Here is a 14,103-nt window from a genome sequence, read left to right as displayed (position 1 = left end):
ATTATCATTATCTGTATCTTTATTGTTGGTGTTATAATTGGTGCTGTGATTATCACGATCATAATTATCATTATTATTATTATCATTATCTGTATCTTTATTGTTGGTGTTATAATTGGTGCTGTGATTATCACTATCATAATTACTATTATCATTATTATTATTATGATGATTACTATCATAATGATCATTATTATTTTGGCTTAATTTTACCCCCCCCCCTTTTTCTCCCCCAGTCTATTTTGCTTCTACCTTCCATCCAAGCCAAAACCCAAATGAAACTTCATGTTGCAATTCTGCCTAGGGGGAAAAAAAAAAAAAACCCCAAAAAGGAGCACGCTTGCAATTTTATTTGCAAATCCTGCAGCCGAGAGAAGCCGGAGGCGTGCCCGAGCTGCAGACGAGAGCGCTGCTCTGGTGCGGGCGGGCGCGGGTCCCCCCGCTCCTCCCCGGCCTCCGCCTGCAGCCAGGCACCTGCCCCCCCGGGCCCGACCGCGCCGCCGCGAAGAGGGGCGAGGACGGCGAGCCGCAGGATGCTGCGGGCCCGCGTCAGCCCGGCTCCGTCCTCCCCCGGCGGAGCGGCCCCTCTCGCTGCGGGCACACGCAGCGGCGCCCGCGCGGGAGCATCCCCCATCCCTGCCGCCCCGGCGCGGCCCCGCCGCCACTCAGCTCTTGACTTTGCCGAAGGTGCCGACGCCCAGCGTGTCGCCCAGCACGTAGTGCCCGATCTTCACGCGCCCGTCGTGCTTCGGCTTCTCTGCCATCTTCGCTCCGCGCCGCGCCGCGCCGCCGGACCACAATGCAGCAGGGCGGGGCGGGGCGGGGCGGGGATGCTCCCGCCCCCCCCCCCCGGGCTTGCGAGATGAGGAGCGACCCCCCCCCAAAATAAAATAACACCCTCGCGGGAGGTTTCCACTCTAATGCCACAAACACAGGCACCCCTGCGGCTTACTGATGCCCGTAACGGGCGCAGGGGCGCCCTTGGTAGCCGGGGTGCGGCTGGGCCGAGGAGACGCACACAAAACTGGGCAGCCCGAAGAGATCAGATTCACCCAAAGTAATAATCATAATAACAATAATAATGACAATAGTAATTATGATCGTGATAATCACAGCACCAATTATAACACCAACAATAAAGATACAGATAATGATCATAATAATAATGATAATTATGATCGTGATAATCACGACACCAATTATAACACCAACAATAAAGATACAGAGAATGATCATAATAATAATGATAATTATGATCGTGATAATCACGACACCAATTATAACACCAACAATAAAGATACAGAGAATGATCATAATAATGATAATTATGATCGTGATAATCACGACACCAATTATAACACCAACAATAAAGATACAGAGAATGATCATAATAATAATGATAATTATGATCGTGATAATCACGACACCAATTATAACACCAACAATAAAGATACAGAGAATGATCATAATAATAATGATAATTATGATCGTGATAATCACGACACCAATTATAACACCAACAATAAAGATACAGAGAATGATCATAATAATAATGATAATTATGATCGTGATAATCACGACACCAATTATAACACCAACAATAAAGATACAGAGAATGATCATAATAATAATGATAATTATAAGCCCCACTTAAATAGCTGGAAATTAAAAAAAAAAAATTGTTAGCAACTTAAGCGGGTGTCATGAAACAGATTCACCCGAAGCACCTTATGAGATGCACTTCTATAGTTGGAAATCAAAAAAAAAAAAAAAATGTTAGCCGCTTAAGTGGCTCTAATAAAAGAGAACAGACTCAGCCAAAGAACCTTATGAGACGCACTTAAATAGTTGGATTTTTTAAAAAAAATTGTTAGCAACTTAGGTGGGTCTAAGAAAAGAGATCAGATTCACCCCAAAGGACCTTATAAGATGCACTTAAACAGCTGGAAATTTTTAAAAAATTGCTAGCAACTTAAGCGGGTGTAATAAAAGAGATCAGATTCACTCAAAGGACCTTATAAGACCCACTTAAATAGCTGGAAATTTTTTTAAAAAATTGTTAGCAATTTAAGCAGGTGTAGTAAAAGAGATTCACTCAAAGGACCTTATGAGACCCACTTCAATAGTTGGAATTTTGTAAAAAATAGTTAGCAATTTAAGTGGGTCTAATAAAAGAGATTCACCCAAAGCACTTTATGAGATGCACTTCGATAGCTGGAAATCAAAAAAAAAAAATGTTAGCAACTTAAGTGGCTCTAATAAAAGAGAACAGACTCACCCAAAGAACCTTATGAGACGCACTTGAATAGTTGGATTTTTTTTAAAAAATTGTTAGCAACTTAAGTGGGTCTAATAAAAGAGATCAGATTCACCCAAAAGGACCTTATGAAACACACTTAAATAGTTGGAATTTTAAAAAAAATCGTTAGCAACTTGGGTGGCTCTAATAAAAGAGAAGAGATTCACCCAAAAAAACCTTATGAGACCCATTTAAATAGTTAGAAATTTTAAAAAATTGCTAGCAACTTAAGTGGGTCTAATAAAAGAGATCAGATTCACCCAAAGAACCTCATCTGCCTACATCCTTAGACTAACATGGCTACAGCCTACACTCCTGTAAGAAAAAAACTAGAATGCTTGGTGCCAAAATGATGCCTTTTAGCATCTTCCCCCCCGAGCTGGACAAAGGAACTTGGATGGGGAAAGCTTGCAGAAAAGGACGATTGGCTTGGATTTCCCAGTTGGTCTAATAGAAGGGATCATTTTGGAACCTAGGTTTTTTTGTATGTCAAAAATTCATCTTTAAAATGTCATGAAAATCCATTTCTGCGCTTTATTTTTATTGGACGGAGCCTCCGTTTTCGCGAATTGTTTTCATCGTAGGGGGCCTCTGAAGCTGGGCGAGGGTGACCATCGTAGAGGACGTTCCGGTTTTCTGCTGCTTTGTCCTCTGTCCCATTGGTGATGCTTAGGGGGTGCACATGGGTGCACGTGCACCCCCTGAGATTGGCCGTGCACCCCCTGAAAGAAGTGCCGCTGACACTGCTGGCAGTGCCTGCCCTGCTGTGGGCTTGTGGGCGCTGCAGCATCCTGCTCCAACACTCACGGTTTTGTTGGTGGCTGGAGTTTGGCCCCTTGCCTTGCATGGTGCTTTTGGCAGCGTGGCAGGGAATCGCTGCACACGAGTCTCGCCCTGTGTTTCAGGTAGGGTTGCCATCCCTCCAGGATTGCCCTGGAGCCTCCAGGAATTCAAAAGAAATCTCCAGGAGGCTGCTGAGGGTCACCCGGGAGATAAAGGATAGGGTATTCATTAATATAAATAGTAAATGTTGAATTTGATTGATACAGTAGGCCAGTGGGTTTTTAAAGTGGAACAGTAATGTGCATTTGCTTTCCTGACATGAAGTCGTTAATGTCTTTACATCATGTGATGAAACCTCCCGGAACAGATTCTAACAGAGTTGGCAACCCTACCCCCAGCAGGTCCGTCTTAAAGGCCCTCGTCTACCCGACCTGTGGAGGAAAACCCTCTCGGCAGGTCCCTTTGCTGTAACCTCCCAGTAGCCTGAGTCTGCGAGCTCCCCAGGGACCTGGCCTGACGTTTCTGGAATGGCGGGGGAGTCCCTTGCACCTCACGAGCGTTGCACAAACTCATCACAATATTAACAATGATTTACCACTTCAGCAATGAAACAACCTGCAATCAGGTGCCAGCCATTGGCAGAGCTGAGAGGCAGGCTGGGCTTGTGTGTGGCTAAGGCAGGCCAGATGCCAAAGCCATTCTCTTTCCAGAGGAGGGAATGGCCATCCCCAAGTCCCCACCCACCAGGAGCAGGGTCCCCGTTATAGCCAGGACAGCCTTCAGCTCAAGTCCGGAGGGAAGCTCCACTTGCACCTCTGTACAGCCAGGGGCCTGAATGATACAGGGCCCCTGGATAAATAAGCTATTTTTGCTAGTTCTTCCTGAGATTGTTCTTCCCAATTAGACGACTCATTTAAGAAAAAAGACAGTGTTTTTAACTTACGTTGTCCATCTGAAGGAATTGGCAATTTACTGATAGTCTTTTGTATTTTAATGAAGATTTTCCTCATTTTTCCTATCTCAAAAAAAAAGGAAACACACCCCTTGTCAAGCTTCCCAGGGAGGGAACTTGGCAGGTCACCCACCATGGAGCTGTGGCGTTAACAAGACTACATCTTCCTCCTCTGAATCCCTTGCCACAGCTATAGGCTGGCCCCAGGCCTTGGATTGGTAGTGGTTGTGTGACGGCACAGCAGGTCAATCACTGGCACCGAACCTGGGCCCATCGGGTCGCCAATCTAGAGCTGGAGCAAACCAAGCTACCCCATTAGTTCATGCAGCATTAGTCCTAAACTAAGATCCCTGATTTTGCTGCTAGCGGGCGACACAGAGCTGTGATGGGGTAACACCGATGTTTGCCTGAAGTTAGTTTCCTCTTTCAAATAAAACTCTCATGAAAACTGTCATTGGAAGATTGCAAAAAAATCAGAAAGTTTATTCAAATGAAGACTCACTTCAGTCCTGTGTTTAGCAGGACTGTGTCTGTGTTAAGAAAAGAGGTGACATTTAAAAAAACCAAACTGATTACGCTGTTTTAAGCAATGCATGCTTGAATATTAGTTAATAAGATGCATAAAATGGATTTATAAGGCCCATAAAATGTATTTTCAGCATATTTCAATGCCATTAAAATCCCAGCTCTGCAATGTGTTTGGTTAAACACAGGAGAGTAGCTGAAGACCCCCAAAGGCAGCATCAAACTACACAAGGACCTGCACAAATATAAAAATAGAAATAAAGACTCCAACACTTGCAATGAAGACATATAAGCAAACTATATGTAGCAAAAACATAAACAAATTATGAAAGTGTACTGCTAATGATGAGAAAAACATTGTAATTTTCCAACTTCTCCATTGATTATAATTAGCTCAAACAAAGAGTGTCAAAGCAACCATCAGGCCATTTTCATAATTCAAAGGATAAGTAATAATACATAATAATAGCACACCCTGTTCAGAAATATATCTTCTTTTTGGGAGGTATGTTCCTTCGAGAACAGGGTGACCAGAGAGCTTCCTTAAGACAAAGTAATGTTTAATCAGAGCAGTAAGGTCCCAGAAAAAGGAGAGAGAAAAGGATTATTTTTCTCTATCTTACCTGACTCTTAGGATCCCCCACAAGAGTTGGGTAAGGTCTAGCTTCTTCTGACACTGCTCCATCTCTTGTCTTCTGCTCTGACCACTGCTCCCCAATTCTGAATGTAGCCTGTTTTTTATTGTTCATGGTCCTTTGGAGCTGTTTGCACCCATTCTTGTCACGACATCTGTTTTGAGTACCCTACAAGTAGCCTTTTTAGAACTAATTAATCAAATATTGTTTCTTGCCCTTCTGACCTGGTAAGGGAGGATGTTTATCCAGATCCATTGTCCTACGTTCCTGCATGTTTCCTCACAGTCATCCTCTGAACTAAACCATACCTAGAATTAACCCCATATAGTCACAAAGTGAACATACCTTTAACCCAATCGTCGTCTTCGGCAATTCCTCTCAGTCAGGATGATTGTCTGCCACGACTGTCTTATCTTTGTGTTTGAAGATGGCTGATGAGGCCTATCCAGGATTGACAGACTCTACTGCAGCTCAGACGTGTGTTTCTGTGTCTCGTGGGTGGCGCTGGATTTTTTTATTTGGGCTGTGACATGCTGTTTCAGCCATTCCTACTTGTCCATTTCCCCTGTTGTTGTGAGGTTTCAGAGTACTGAGAGCCCCACAGCAGACTTTTCCTCCATTTGAGGCAGTCCTGGGTGATCGTTTCCCATGAGTTGACACTGATGTTGCATTTTTCTAAGCTGGCCTTGAGGGCATCCCTCAAGCGCTTTCTCTGCTCTCCTCTTGAGTGTATACCCTGGCTGAGCTGGGAGAATAAAACTTGCTTCAGGAGTCTGGGGTCAAACATCTGGATGGCATGGCTGGTCCAAAGAAGTTGATGCCAGATGATCATTGCCTCAATACCTGTGGTGTTTGCTTGTGAGAGGACGCTAATGTCGGTGTGTCTCTCTCTTCCCACTAGATTCGGAGGCTCTTCCACAGGCAGTGTTAATGGTATTTCTCCAACAATTTTCAATGTTTCCCATACATTGTCCATGACTCAGTTCTGTACAGCAAGTTGGGGATCACGACTGCTTACTAAACTACGAACTTGATTTTGGATCTGATGTTGCGATCTTCACCCGCCTATTTCTTCAGGTGCCCAAAGGTTGCATTTGCCATTTGAAGCGATGCTGGATTTCTTCATCGAGGAACTTGTTGGTGGAGAACTTTAGTCTTCTGAAAGTTAAGCATCAGTCCCATTTTCTTGTATGCCTTGGTAAAGACGTTGACAATTGCCTGAAGGTTTGCTTCTGAGTGAGCACACGCTACAGCATCATCAGCATACTGGAGCTCAATGACTATGGTCAGGGAGGTCTTAGTTTTGGTTCAGAGTCAGCTGGGGTTAAACAGTTTACCATCCATTCGGTAGTTTAGCTCCACTCCATCTGGAAGCTTGCTGGTGGTCAGATGCAGCATTGCAGCAGGGAATTTTGAGAAGAGTGTTGGAGTGATGACACAGCCTTGCTTAGCTCCAGTTTTAACCTCAAGGGGCTCTGTGATAGAACCATTACTGAGAACCATCACCTGCATATCATCGTGGCATCCATGAGTAGGCAGAGAATAGTGACAATTGTCAATTGGCATCCATACTTCAGAAGGAATCTCCTGACAATACTGCTTGGCTGACAGAGTCAAAAGCTTTCATGAAGTCAATGAAGGTCATGGAGAGAGGCTTATGTTGTTCCCAACATTTCTCTTGCAGCTGGCGAGCTGTGAAGATCGTGTCAGTTGTGCCTCTTGATTCCCTAAACCCACACTGAAATCCCGGGAGGAGCTCATCAGCAAGTGGAAGCAGACAGTTCAGAAGAGTTCTTGCAATGATCTTTCCTGTGGTGGACAATAAGGTGGTCCCACTGTAGTTTCCAGTCAGACATGTCTCCTTTCTTGAAGATAGTCACAATCATGGCATCCCTAAGTTCATCTGAGACTTCCTCATCATTCCAGATCCTTAAGATGAAGGCATGAAACGGTGATGTGAGCTCCTCTCCTCCCTGTTTTAAGATTCCAGCAGGGATGCCATCCACTCCAGATGCCTGGTGGTTTTTCATCTGCCTGATGGCTTTCCTCACCTTCTCAGGGGTTGGAGGGATTCTGAGATCAAGTTTCATAGTTTCATAGTTGGTCGGGTTGGAAGGGACCTGAGCAGGTCATCAAGTCCAACTCCCTGCCATGGCAGGAAAGAATACCGGGGTCAAACCACCCCGGCTAGGTGATTATCCAGCCTCTTTTTGAAGACCCCCAAAGTAGGAGCCAGCACCACTTCCCTTGGAAGTTGGTTCCAGCTCCTGGAAGTCCTGACAATGAAGCAGCACCTCCTGATGTCTAGTCTGAATCTACCCTCAGTCAACTTATGGCCATTATTCCTTGTTACTCCCAGCAGTGCTCGGGGGAACAGGGACTCTCCCATTGCCTGCTGGTCCCCCTTGGCAAGTTTATAGACAGCCACTAGATCCCTCTCAACCTTCTCTTGTGGAGACTGAACAGGTTCAGGTCCCATAGCCTCTCCTCGTAGGACCTGCCCTGCTGCCCCCTGATCATGCGAGTGGTCTCCTCTGGACCCTCTCCATGCTGTCCACATCCCTCCTGAAGAGGGACTCCGGAACTGGACGCAGTACTCCAGCTGCGGCCTGACCAGTGGCACATCAATGGGGAGGATCACCTCCTTCAACCTGCTCATGATGCATCTGTGGATGCATGACAAGGTACGGTTGGCCTTCCTGACCACGTCCCCACATTGGAGTCCCATGTTCATCCTAGCATCAATGATGACTCCAAGATCCTTTTCTGCCTCTGCACTGACGAGAAGGGAGTTCCCCAGACTGTGGGTATGGCGCTGGTTCTTCCTCCCCAGATGCAGCACCTTGCACTTGTCAGTGTTGAAACCCATCCTGTTCTCATCTGCCCACCTCTGTAATCTGCCCAGATCTAGCTGTAGCCTGTCCTTATCTTCTAGCGTACCCACTTCTCCCTCCGTCTTAGTGTCATGTGTGAATTTGAACAGGTGCTTTTCACCCCCTCACCCAAGTCTCTGATAAAGATGTTGAACAGTGCGAGCCCAACTACCAAGCCCTGGGGGACGCCACTGCCCACATCCCTCCAGGCTGAAAATGACCCGTCCGCCACGACTCTCTGGGTGCGGCCCTTCAACCAATTTGCGATCCATCTGACTGTGTAGGCATTGACACTCCAGTTGCCTAATTTTTTAATGAGAATGGGGTGAGAGACCAGGCCTTCCTAAAGTCCAGGAAGACTATGTCCACCGTGACACCTGCGTCTAAGGCTTTTGTGACCTGGTTGTAGAAGGCCGCCAGGTTGGTCTGACAGGACCTGCCTCTAATGAACCTGCGTTGATTGACCCTAAGCATAATCTCTCCTTCTGGTCCTTCGCAGATGTGCTCCTGGATAATTTTCTCAAAGAGCTTCTCCAGGACCAAGGTAAGACTAACAGATCTGTAGTTTCCTGGGTCCTCCTTCCTCCCATTTTCAAAAAAAGGAACCACACCGGCCTTTTCCAGTGCTTTGGCACCTTGCCAGAGCACCACGAGTGCTCGTAAAGCCATGCCAGGGGTCCTGCAATGACCTCTGCCAATTCCCTCAGCACTCGGGGTGGAGATCGTCAGGACCTGCTGATTTAAACATGTCTAGTCTCACCAGAAGTTCCCTGACTAGGTCCTCACTGACCCTGGGCCTGGCTGCACCTCCCCTGGGTGCATCTGGGATCCCGGTGGGTGGGATGACTTGGTCCCTGCTTGGAAAAATGGAAGCAAAGAATCTGTTAAAGAGGTTAGCTTTGTCATCTGATAGATTTTCAAGCATGTTCTGCAGCAGCCTCACATTACTCGGTACCTTCTTTTTAGCCCCTATGTATTTAAAAAAGGACTTCTTGTTATCCTTGATCCGGGTCGCTAGTCCCAGTTCCATCTCTGCCTTAGCCTTCCTAAAGCTCCCCTACTGTCTCGAGCAATGGAGGTATAATCCTCCTTGGTGAGGGCCCCTCTCTTCCATTGGGTGTATGCCTTCTTTTTGGCTTTGAGATGTTCCTGGATGCTTTTGGTGAGCCATGGGGGCTTTTGAGCGCTCTTGCCCCTGTTGATCCACATGGGGATTGTCACCCTTTGGGCCTGGAGGATCGTCTCCTTAAGGAACGACCACTCTTCTTGGACTCCCAAATCCCCTCCCCTCCGGGACCTCAGTGTCTCCCTGACTAGTTTCCTTACCTCATTAAAATCTTCCCTCCTGAAGTCCAGGGCTGCTGCCTTGCTGCAGGCCTTTGGCACCCTGCGCTGGATGGTGAATTCCAGTAGGCGAGGATCGTTGTCGCCCAGGTGATCAAGCACCCGCCTCGAGACACCATTCCTGAAGCTGCAAGTTAAGGTCCCAGATGTAGGTCTCATGGCGTCTTCCAAGTCCGCTCACTGGAAGAAACGATGAGAAGACCACCTGTGCCCTTATCTCCTTCAGCTTTCCCCTCAGAGCTTGGTAGTCCTTCATCAGGTGATCTGGACTGCTCCTGGCCACATCATTGGTGCCCACATGGATTAGGACCATGGGATAGTAATCAGTGGGCTGGATGGGGGCCGGGATCAGCTCCATCACGTCCTGAATCCATACTCCAGGCAGACAGTAGACCTCACGTGTCATGGGATCCTGGCAACAGATGGGACTCTCTGTTCCTCTCAGGATGGAGTCACCGATGATGAGTACCCGGCATCTCTTCTTCCAGGTCAACTCACCTCCTTCAACCCGTTCTGTGCATGGAGTGATCTCCTCTCCAGAGGTTTCCACCCCTCACCTTCCTCTTCCTCCAATGTCACCAGGGCCTCGTACCTGTTCCCTAGCTGCACTGGGGGAACAGGTACTGCACCACGGCGAGCCACCCTTACTCTGCAGGGAACCTTCTGCCATTCTGCTGTGGAGGGCACCTCCTGGGGCTCTTCTCCCTTTGGTGCATGGCCCTGCAGGGAAAGGAAATACCCATGGATTTCATCCTCTTCTTCCCTGATCCCCCTCGGCCCAATAACTTCCTCCTGGAACTCCCTCACCTGCCCCTCCAAGGCCCTAAGATGGGTACCTGCGGGACAAGAATAGGGACCCCCCTTCCCTGCCCCCCCTGGCCTCGCCGGGCATCCCCCACAGGCCAGGGGGCACGGTGATGCCAGCTCCATGGGCTCCATCTGGGTGGAGAAGCCCCGGATAGTCAACGTCCCCCGGGCAGGGGCCCTAGCAGCACCCCGTGTCAATACCATTTAAAAAAATGTTTTTAAGTGTGGTATCTTCACCTCTCCCTTGCTGAAGATTTCCTCCTGGCCCCTTCTGCTTGGCCGCCAGCGCGAACATCGGCACAAACACCGGCGTGCCCTCCCAGAGCACACCTGATAGCGCGCGGCTCCCTGGTGGCTCAGTCAAAAGGGATCCGGGGGGCTTCCCCTCCAGACCCACCTCCGCTGCACCTGCTCCTACACCCCACTTACCTTACGGGGATCAGCTGTTGCTGCCTCCTCTGCTGCCACTGCCGCTGGTGCCGGTAGGTTTAGGGGGCACGTGTGTGTGGAGGTGCACGTGTGCCCACTTCTCCCTCTCCTCTCCTTCTCCGGCCCCAACTGCCGGGGGTTGTGGCAAACTACAGCTTTTGAGGGCTGCGGTTCGAAATCTCCTGTGGTTGCCCTGTAGCCAATCAGGCGTTCCGGGCTTCCCCGGAAATGCCTGCTGGCTGCCCCGCCCCCTACGTACCCCCCCGCTGGGGAGGGTCGATCCTGGAGTTCCTGGGGGGGTCGTCTCCGGCTGGGTGTTGTGGGATGGAGTTGAGAACACTTTCATCAACAGCAGACTCTCAATTGAAAAGGTCTTCAAAATGGTCCTTCCAATGGGCATTGATGGATCCCCTTTCCATGATCAGGTCTCCTCCATCCTTAGGTCTCAAGGGGGTTGGTCCCTAAGTACTTGGACCAGTAGATGGCTTTGGTGGCACTGAAGAAGCCATGCATATCACAGATGTTAGCCAAGTGTTGAATCTCCTTAGCCTTGTCTTCCCACCATTTGTTCTTCATATCGTGCTTCTGCCTTTGGACCTCTGCCTTGGTTTGTTAGAGATGTAATTTCTTTGCTTGGAGTTAGTGTTGTTTTGCTAAGCACAAAAGGCTTTGTGCTTGTGATCGATCAACACTTGGGTCTCCCAGTCATTCTCATCAAGCCAGCCTTGATGTTTCCTGGTAGAGAATTCAAGTGTCTCTTCACAGGTGCTGGTGATGGTGGCCTGGAGGGCATCCCACAAGCTGCTGACGTTCTCCCATCGTTGTTGATTGGAATTCACCAGGTTTTCATTGAGGCAGTGGTCAAACAGGTCTTGCTTGCTTGGGTCCTTGAGTCATAGATTTCATAGATTTCATAGACATTAGGGCTGGAAGGGACCTTGGGAGATCATCGAGTCCAGCCCCCTGCCCAAAGGGCAGGAAGTCAGCTGGGGTCATAGGATCCCAGCAAGATAAGCATCCAATTTACTCTTGAAGGTGTTCAATGTAGGTGCTTGAACCACCTCCGCTGGCAGACTGTTCCAGACCTTGGGGGCTCGGACAGTAAAGAAATTCTTCCTTATGTCCAGCCTGAAACGGACTTGCAGGAGTTTGTGACCGTTCGACCTCGTCATCCCTTGGGGCGCTTTGGTGAACAAACGTTCCCCCAGATCCTGGTGGTCACCCCGATAAACTTATAGGTGGCCATCAGATCACCCCTGAGCCTATGCTTTTCTAGGCTAAAGAGTCCCATGGCTCTCAGCCTGTCATCGTAAGATCTGTTTTCCTGACCTCTGATCATGTGCGTGGCTCTCCTCTGGACTCTCTCAAGCTTCTCCACATCCTTTTTGAATTGTGGAGCCCAAAACTGGACGCAGTACTCCAGCTGCGGCCTCACCAAGGCCGAGTACAAGGGGAGAATGACGTCCCGCGATTTGCTCGAGAAGCATCTCTGGATGCAAGCCAGCGTTTTGGTCGCTTTACTAGCCACAGCATCGCATTGGAGGCTCATGTTCATCTTGTGGTCAATGATGACCCCCACGTCTCTTTCTTCTGTAGTGATAACCAATGTAGCACTGCCGAGCCTATACGGGTGCTGCAGGTTTTTCCTCCCAAGGTGGAGAAGCTTGCATTTTTCGGTGTTAAACACCATCAGGTTCTCGTCTGTCCATTTGCTGAGCTTGTCCAGGTCAGCCTGGATCACCCACCTATCTTCTGGCGTGGATGCTTTGCCCCAAAGTTTGGTGTCATCGGCGAACTTGGCCAGTCCACTCCTGACTCCAATGTCCACATCGTTAATGAAGATGTTGAACAGGATGGGTCCCAGGACAGAGCCTTGAGGGACCCCACTGGTCACAGGGCACCACGATGAGCGACTGCCATCAATTACAACCCTCTGGGTCCGACCACGGAGCCAATTTCCCAGCCAGCGGATCGTGGTGGAGCCAAGGCCACAACTGGCCAGTTTGGCCAAGAGGTGATCATGGGATACCAGATCAAAGGCTTTTTGAAGTCAAGATATATGACATCAATCTCTTCTCCCTTGTCCAGGTGATAGGTCACCTGGTCATAGAAGGAAATGAGATTGGTCAAACAAGACCTACCCGCAACAAACCCGTGCTGGCTATCCCTTAGGATGTTAGCCTGGGCCAGTCCCTCAAGGATGGCCTCCTTAATAAACTTTTCTAAGATCTTCCCCAGGATAGAAGTCAGGCTAATGGGCCTGTAGTTAGCCGGATCCACTCTCCTCCCTTTCTTGAAGATCGGCACCACATTGGCCTTCTTCCAGTCTTCGGGCACTACACCAGAGCGCCAGGAGTTTTCAAAGACCCGTGCCAGGGGCTGGGCTATGACGCTCGCCAGCTCCTTGAGTGCCCTGGGGTGCAGGTTGTCAGGGCCGGCTGACTTGAAGGTATCCAGCTTCTCAAGGTGTTCCTTCACGAGGTCAGCATTGATGGAGGGTAGGGGATCCCCCTCACCCAGATTTCCCTGTCCCATAGCAGGCACGGGCATCCCATGGGACTGATGCAAAGTACCTATTTAATAGGTTGGCTTTTTCCTGGGCATCAGTTGTCAGTTGCCCCATCTGGTTTAGCAGGGGTCCAACGTTGCCCTTGCTTTTCCTCCGGCTCCCCACATATATGAAAAAGGACTTTTTGTTGTCCTTGATGCTTGAAGCTAGTTGGAGTTCAGTTGCAGCCTTGGCTTTCCTGGTTTGCTCCCTGCAGGACCGGACCAGCGTGGAGTAATCCTCCTTGGAGGTGAATCCCATCCTCCATCCTTTGTAGGCTTTCCTTTTTAGCTGCAGGAGGTCCGCTAGGTCCCTGGAGAGCCAGGGGGGCTGCTGTGCCTTCTTGCTGCCTTTCCTCCATGTTGGAATAGATTTAGCTTGTGCACTGAGGATCGCTTCCTTGAGAAGCAACCACTCTTCTTGAACTCCCATCTCCCTAGGGTCATGGTCCCTGAGGGCCTGACCGACTAGCCTCTTGAGCTTGTTAAAGTCGGCTTTTCTGAAGTCAAGGACTTCTGTGTTGCTGACTGACTTGCCTGCTTTACGGCGGATGGTGAAGGTGATCAGCTCGTGGTCGCTGTCACCCAGCTTGCCATCGATCACTAGGTCGCCGATTAGGTCATCCCCCGTAGCCAGTACCAGGTCGAGCAGCGCTTTGCCTCTCGTTGGCCCATAGACTTCTTGAGTCAGGTAGAGGTCATCCACGCACGAGAGAAAGCTTTGCGTCCGCTCAGATTTAGCTGAGTGATCTTCCCACGAGATGTCCGGGTAATTGAAGTCACCCATGAAAACCAAGGTCCTGGAGCAAGCGGCCTCAGTCAGTTCCTGGGCGAACTCCTGGTCAAGCTCAGGACTTTGAGTGGGAGGTCTGTAGTAGACTCCCACCGTTGTGTCCCCTGTGCCATATT

The 14,103-nt window shown here is 49.0% G+C and overlaps 1 protein-coding gene across 5 annotated transcripts in view; it reads right to left on the bottom strand.

Moving 5' to 3' along the window:
* Positions 1-788, bottom strand: part of PRKAA2 (protein kinase AMP-activated catalytic subunit alpha 2) — a 35,550-nt gene extending 34,762 nt beyond the window's left edge. For 3 of the 5 annotated variants that reach the window (XR_016442272.1, XR_016442274.1, XM_090046728.1), the window contains exon 1: positions 671-783. Coding sequence is in view for 1 of the 5 variants with exons in the window: in XM_090046728.1 (XP_089902854.1) it covers positions 671-764 (94 nt within the window). In the remaining 4 variants the exon portion in view is untranslated. Of the gene's footprint in view, positions 1-670 lie in introns of all 5 variants that reach the window. The other 2 variants (XM_090046729.1, XM_090046730.1) reach the window with 2 other exon arrangements.
* Between the last annotated feature and the right edge of the window lie 13,315 nt (positions 789-14,103).

This window comes from Crocodylus siamensis, chromosome 5 (assembly GCF_052110815.1).
Source record: "Crocodylus siamensis isolate JL-2025a chromosome 5, ASM5211081v1, whole genome shotgun sequence".
NCBI classification, from domain to species: Eukaryota; Metazoa; Chordata; order Crocodylia; family Crocodylidae; genus Crocodylus; species Crocodylus siamensis.
Note: the sequence above shows the minus strand (reverse complement) of the source record. Positions and strands in the feature narration are given on the sequence as shown.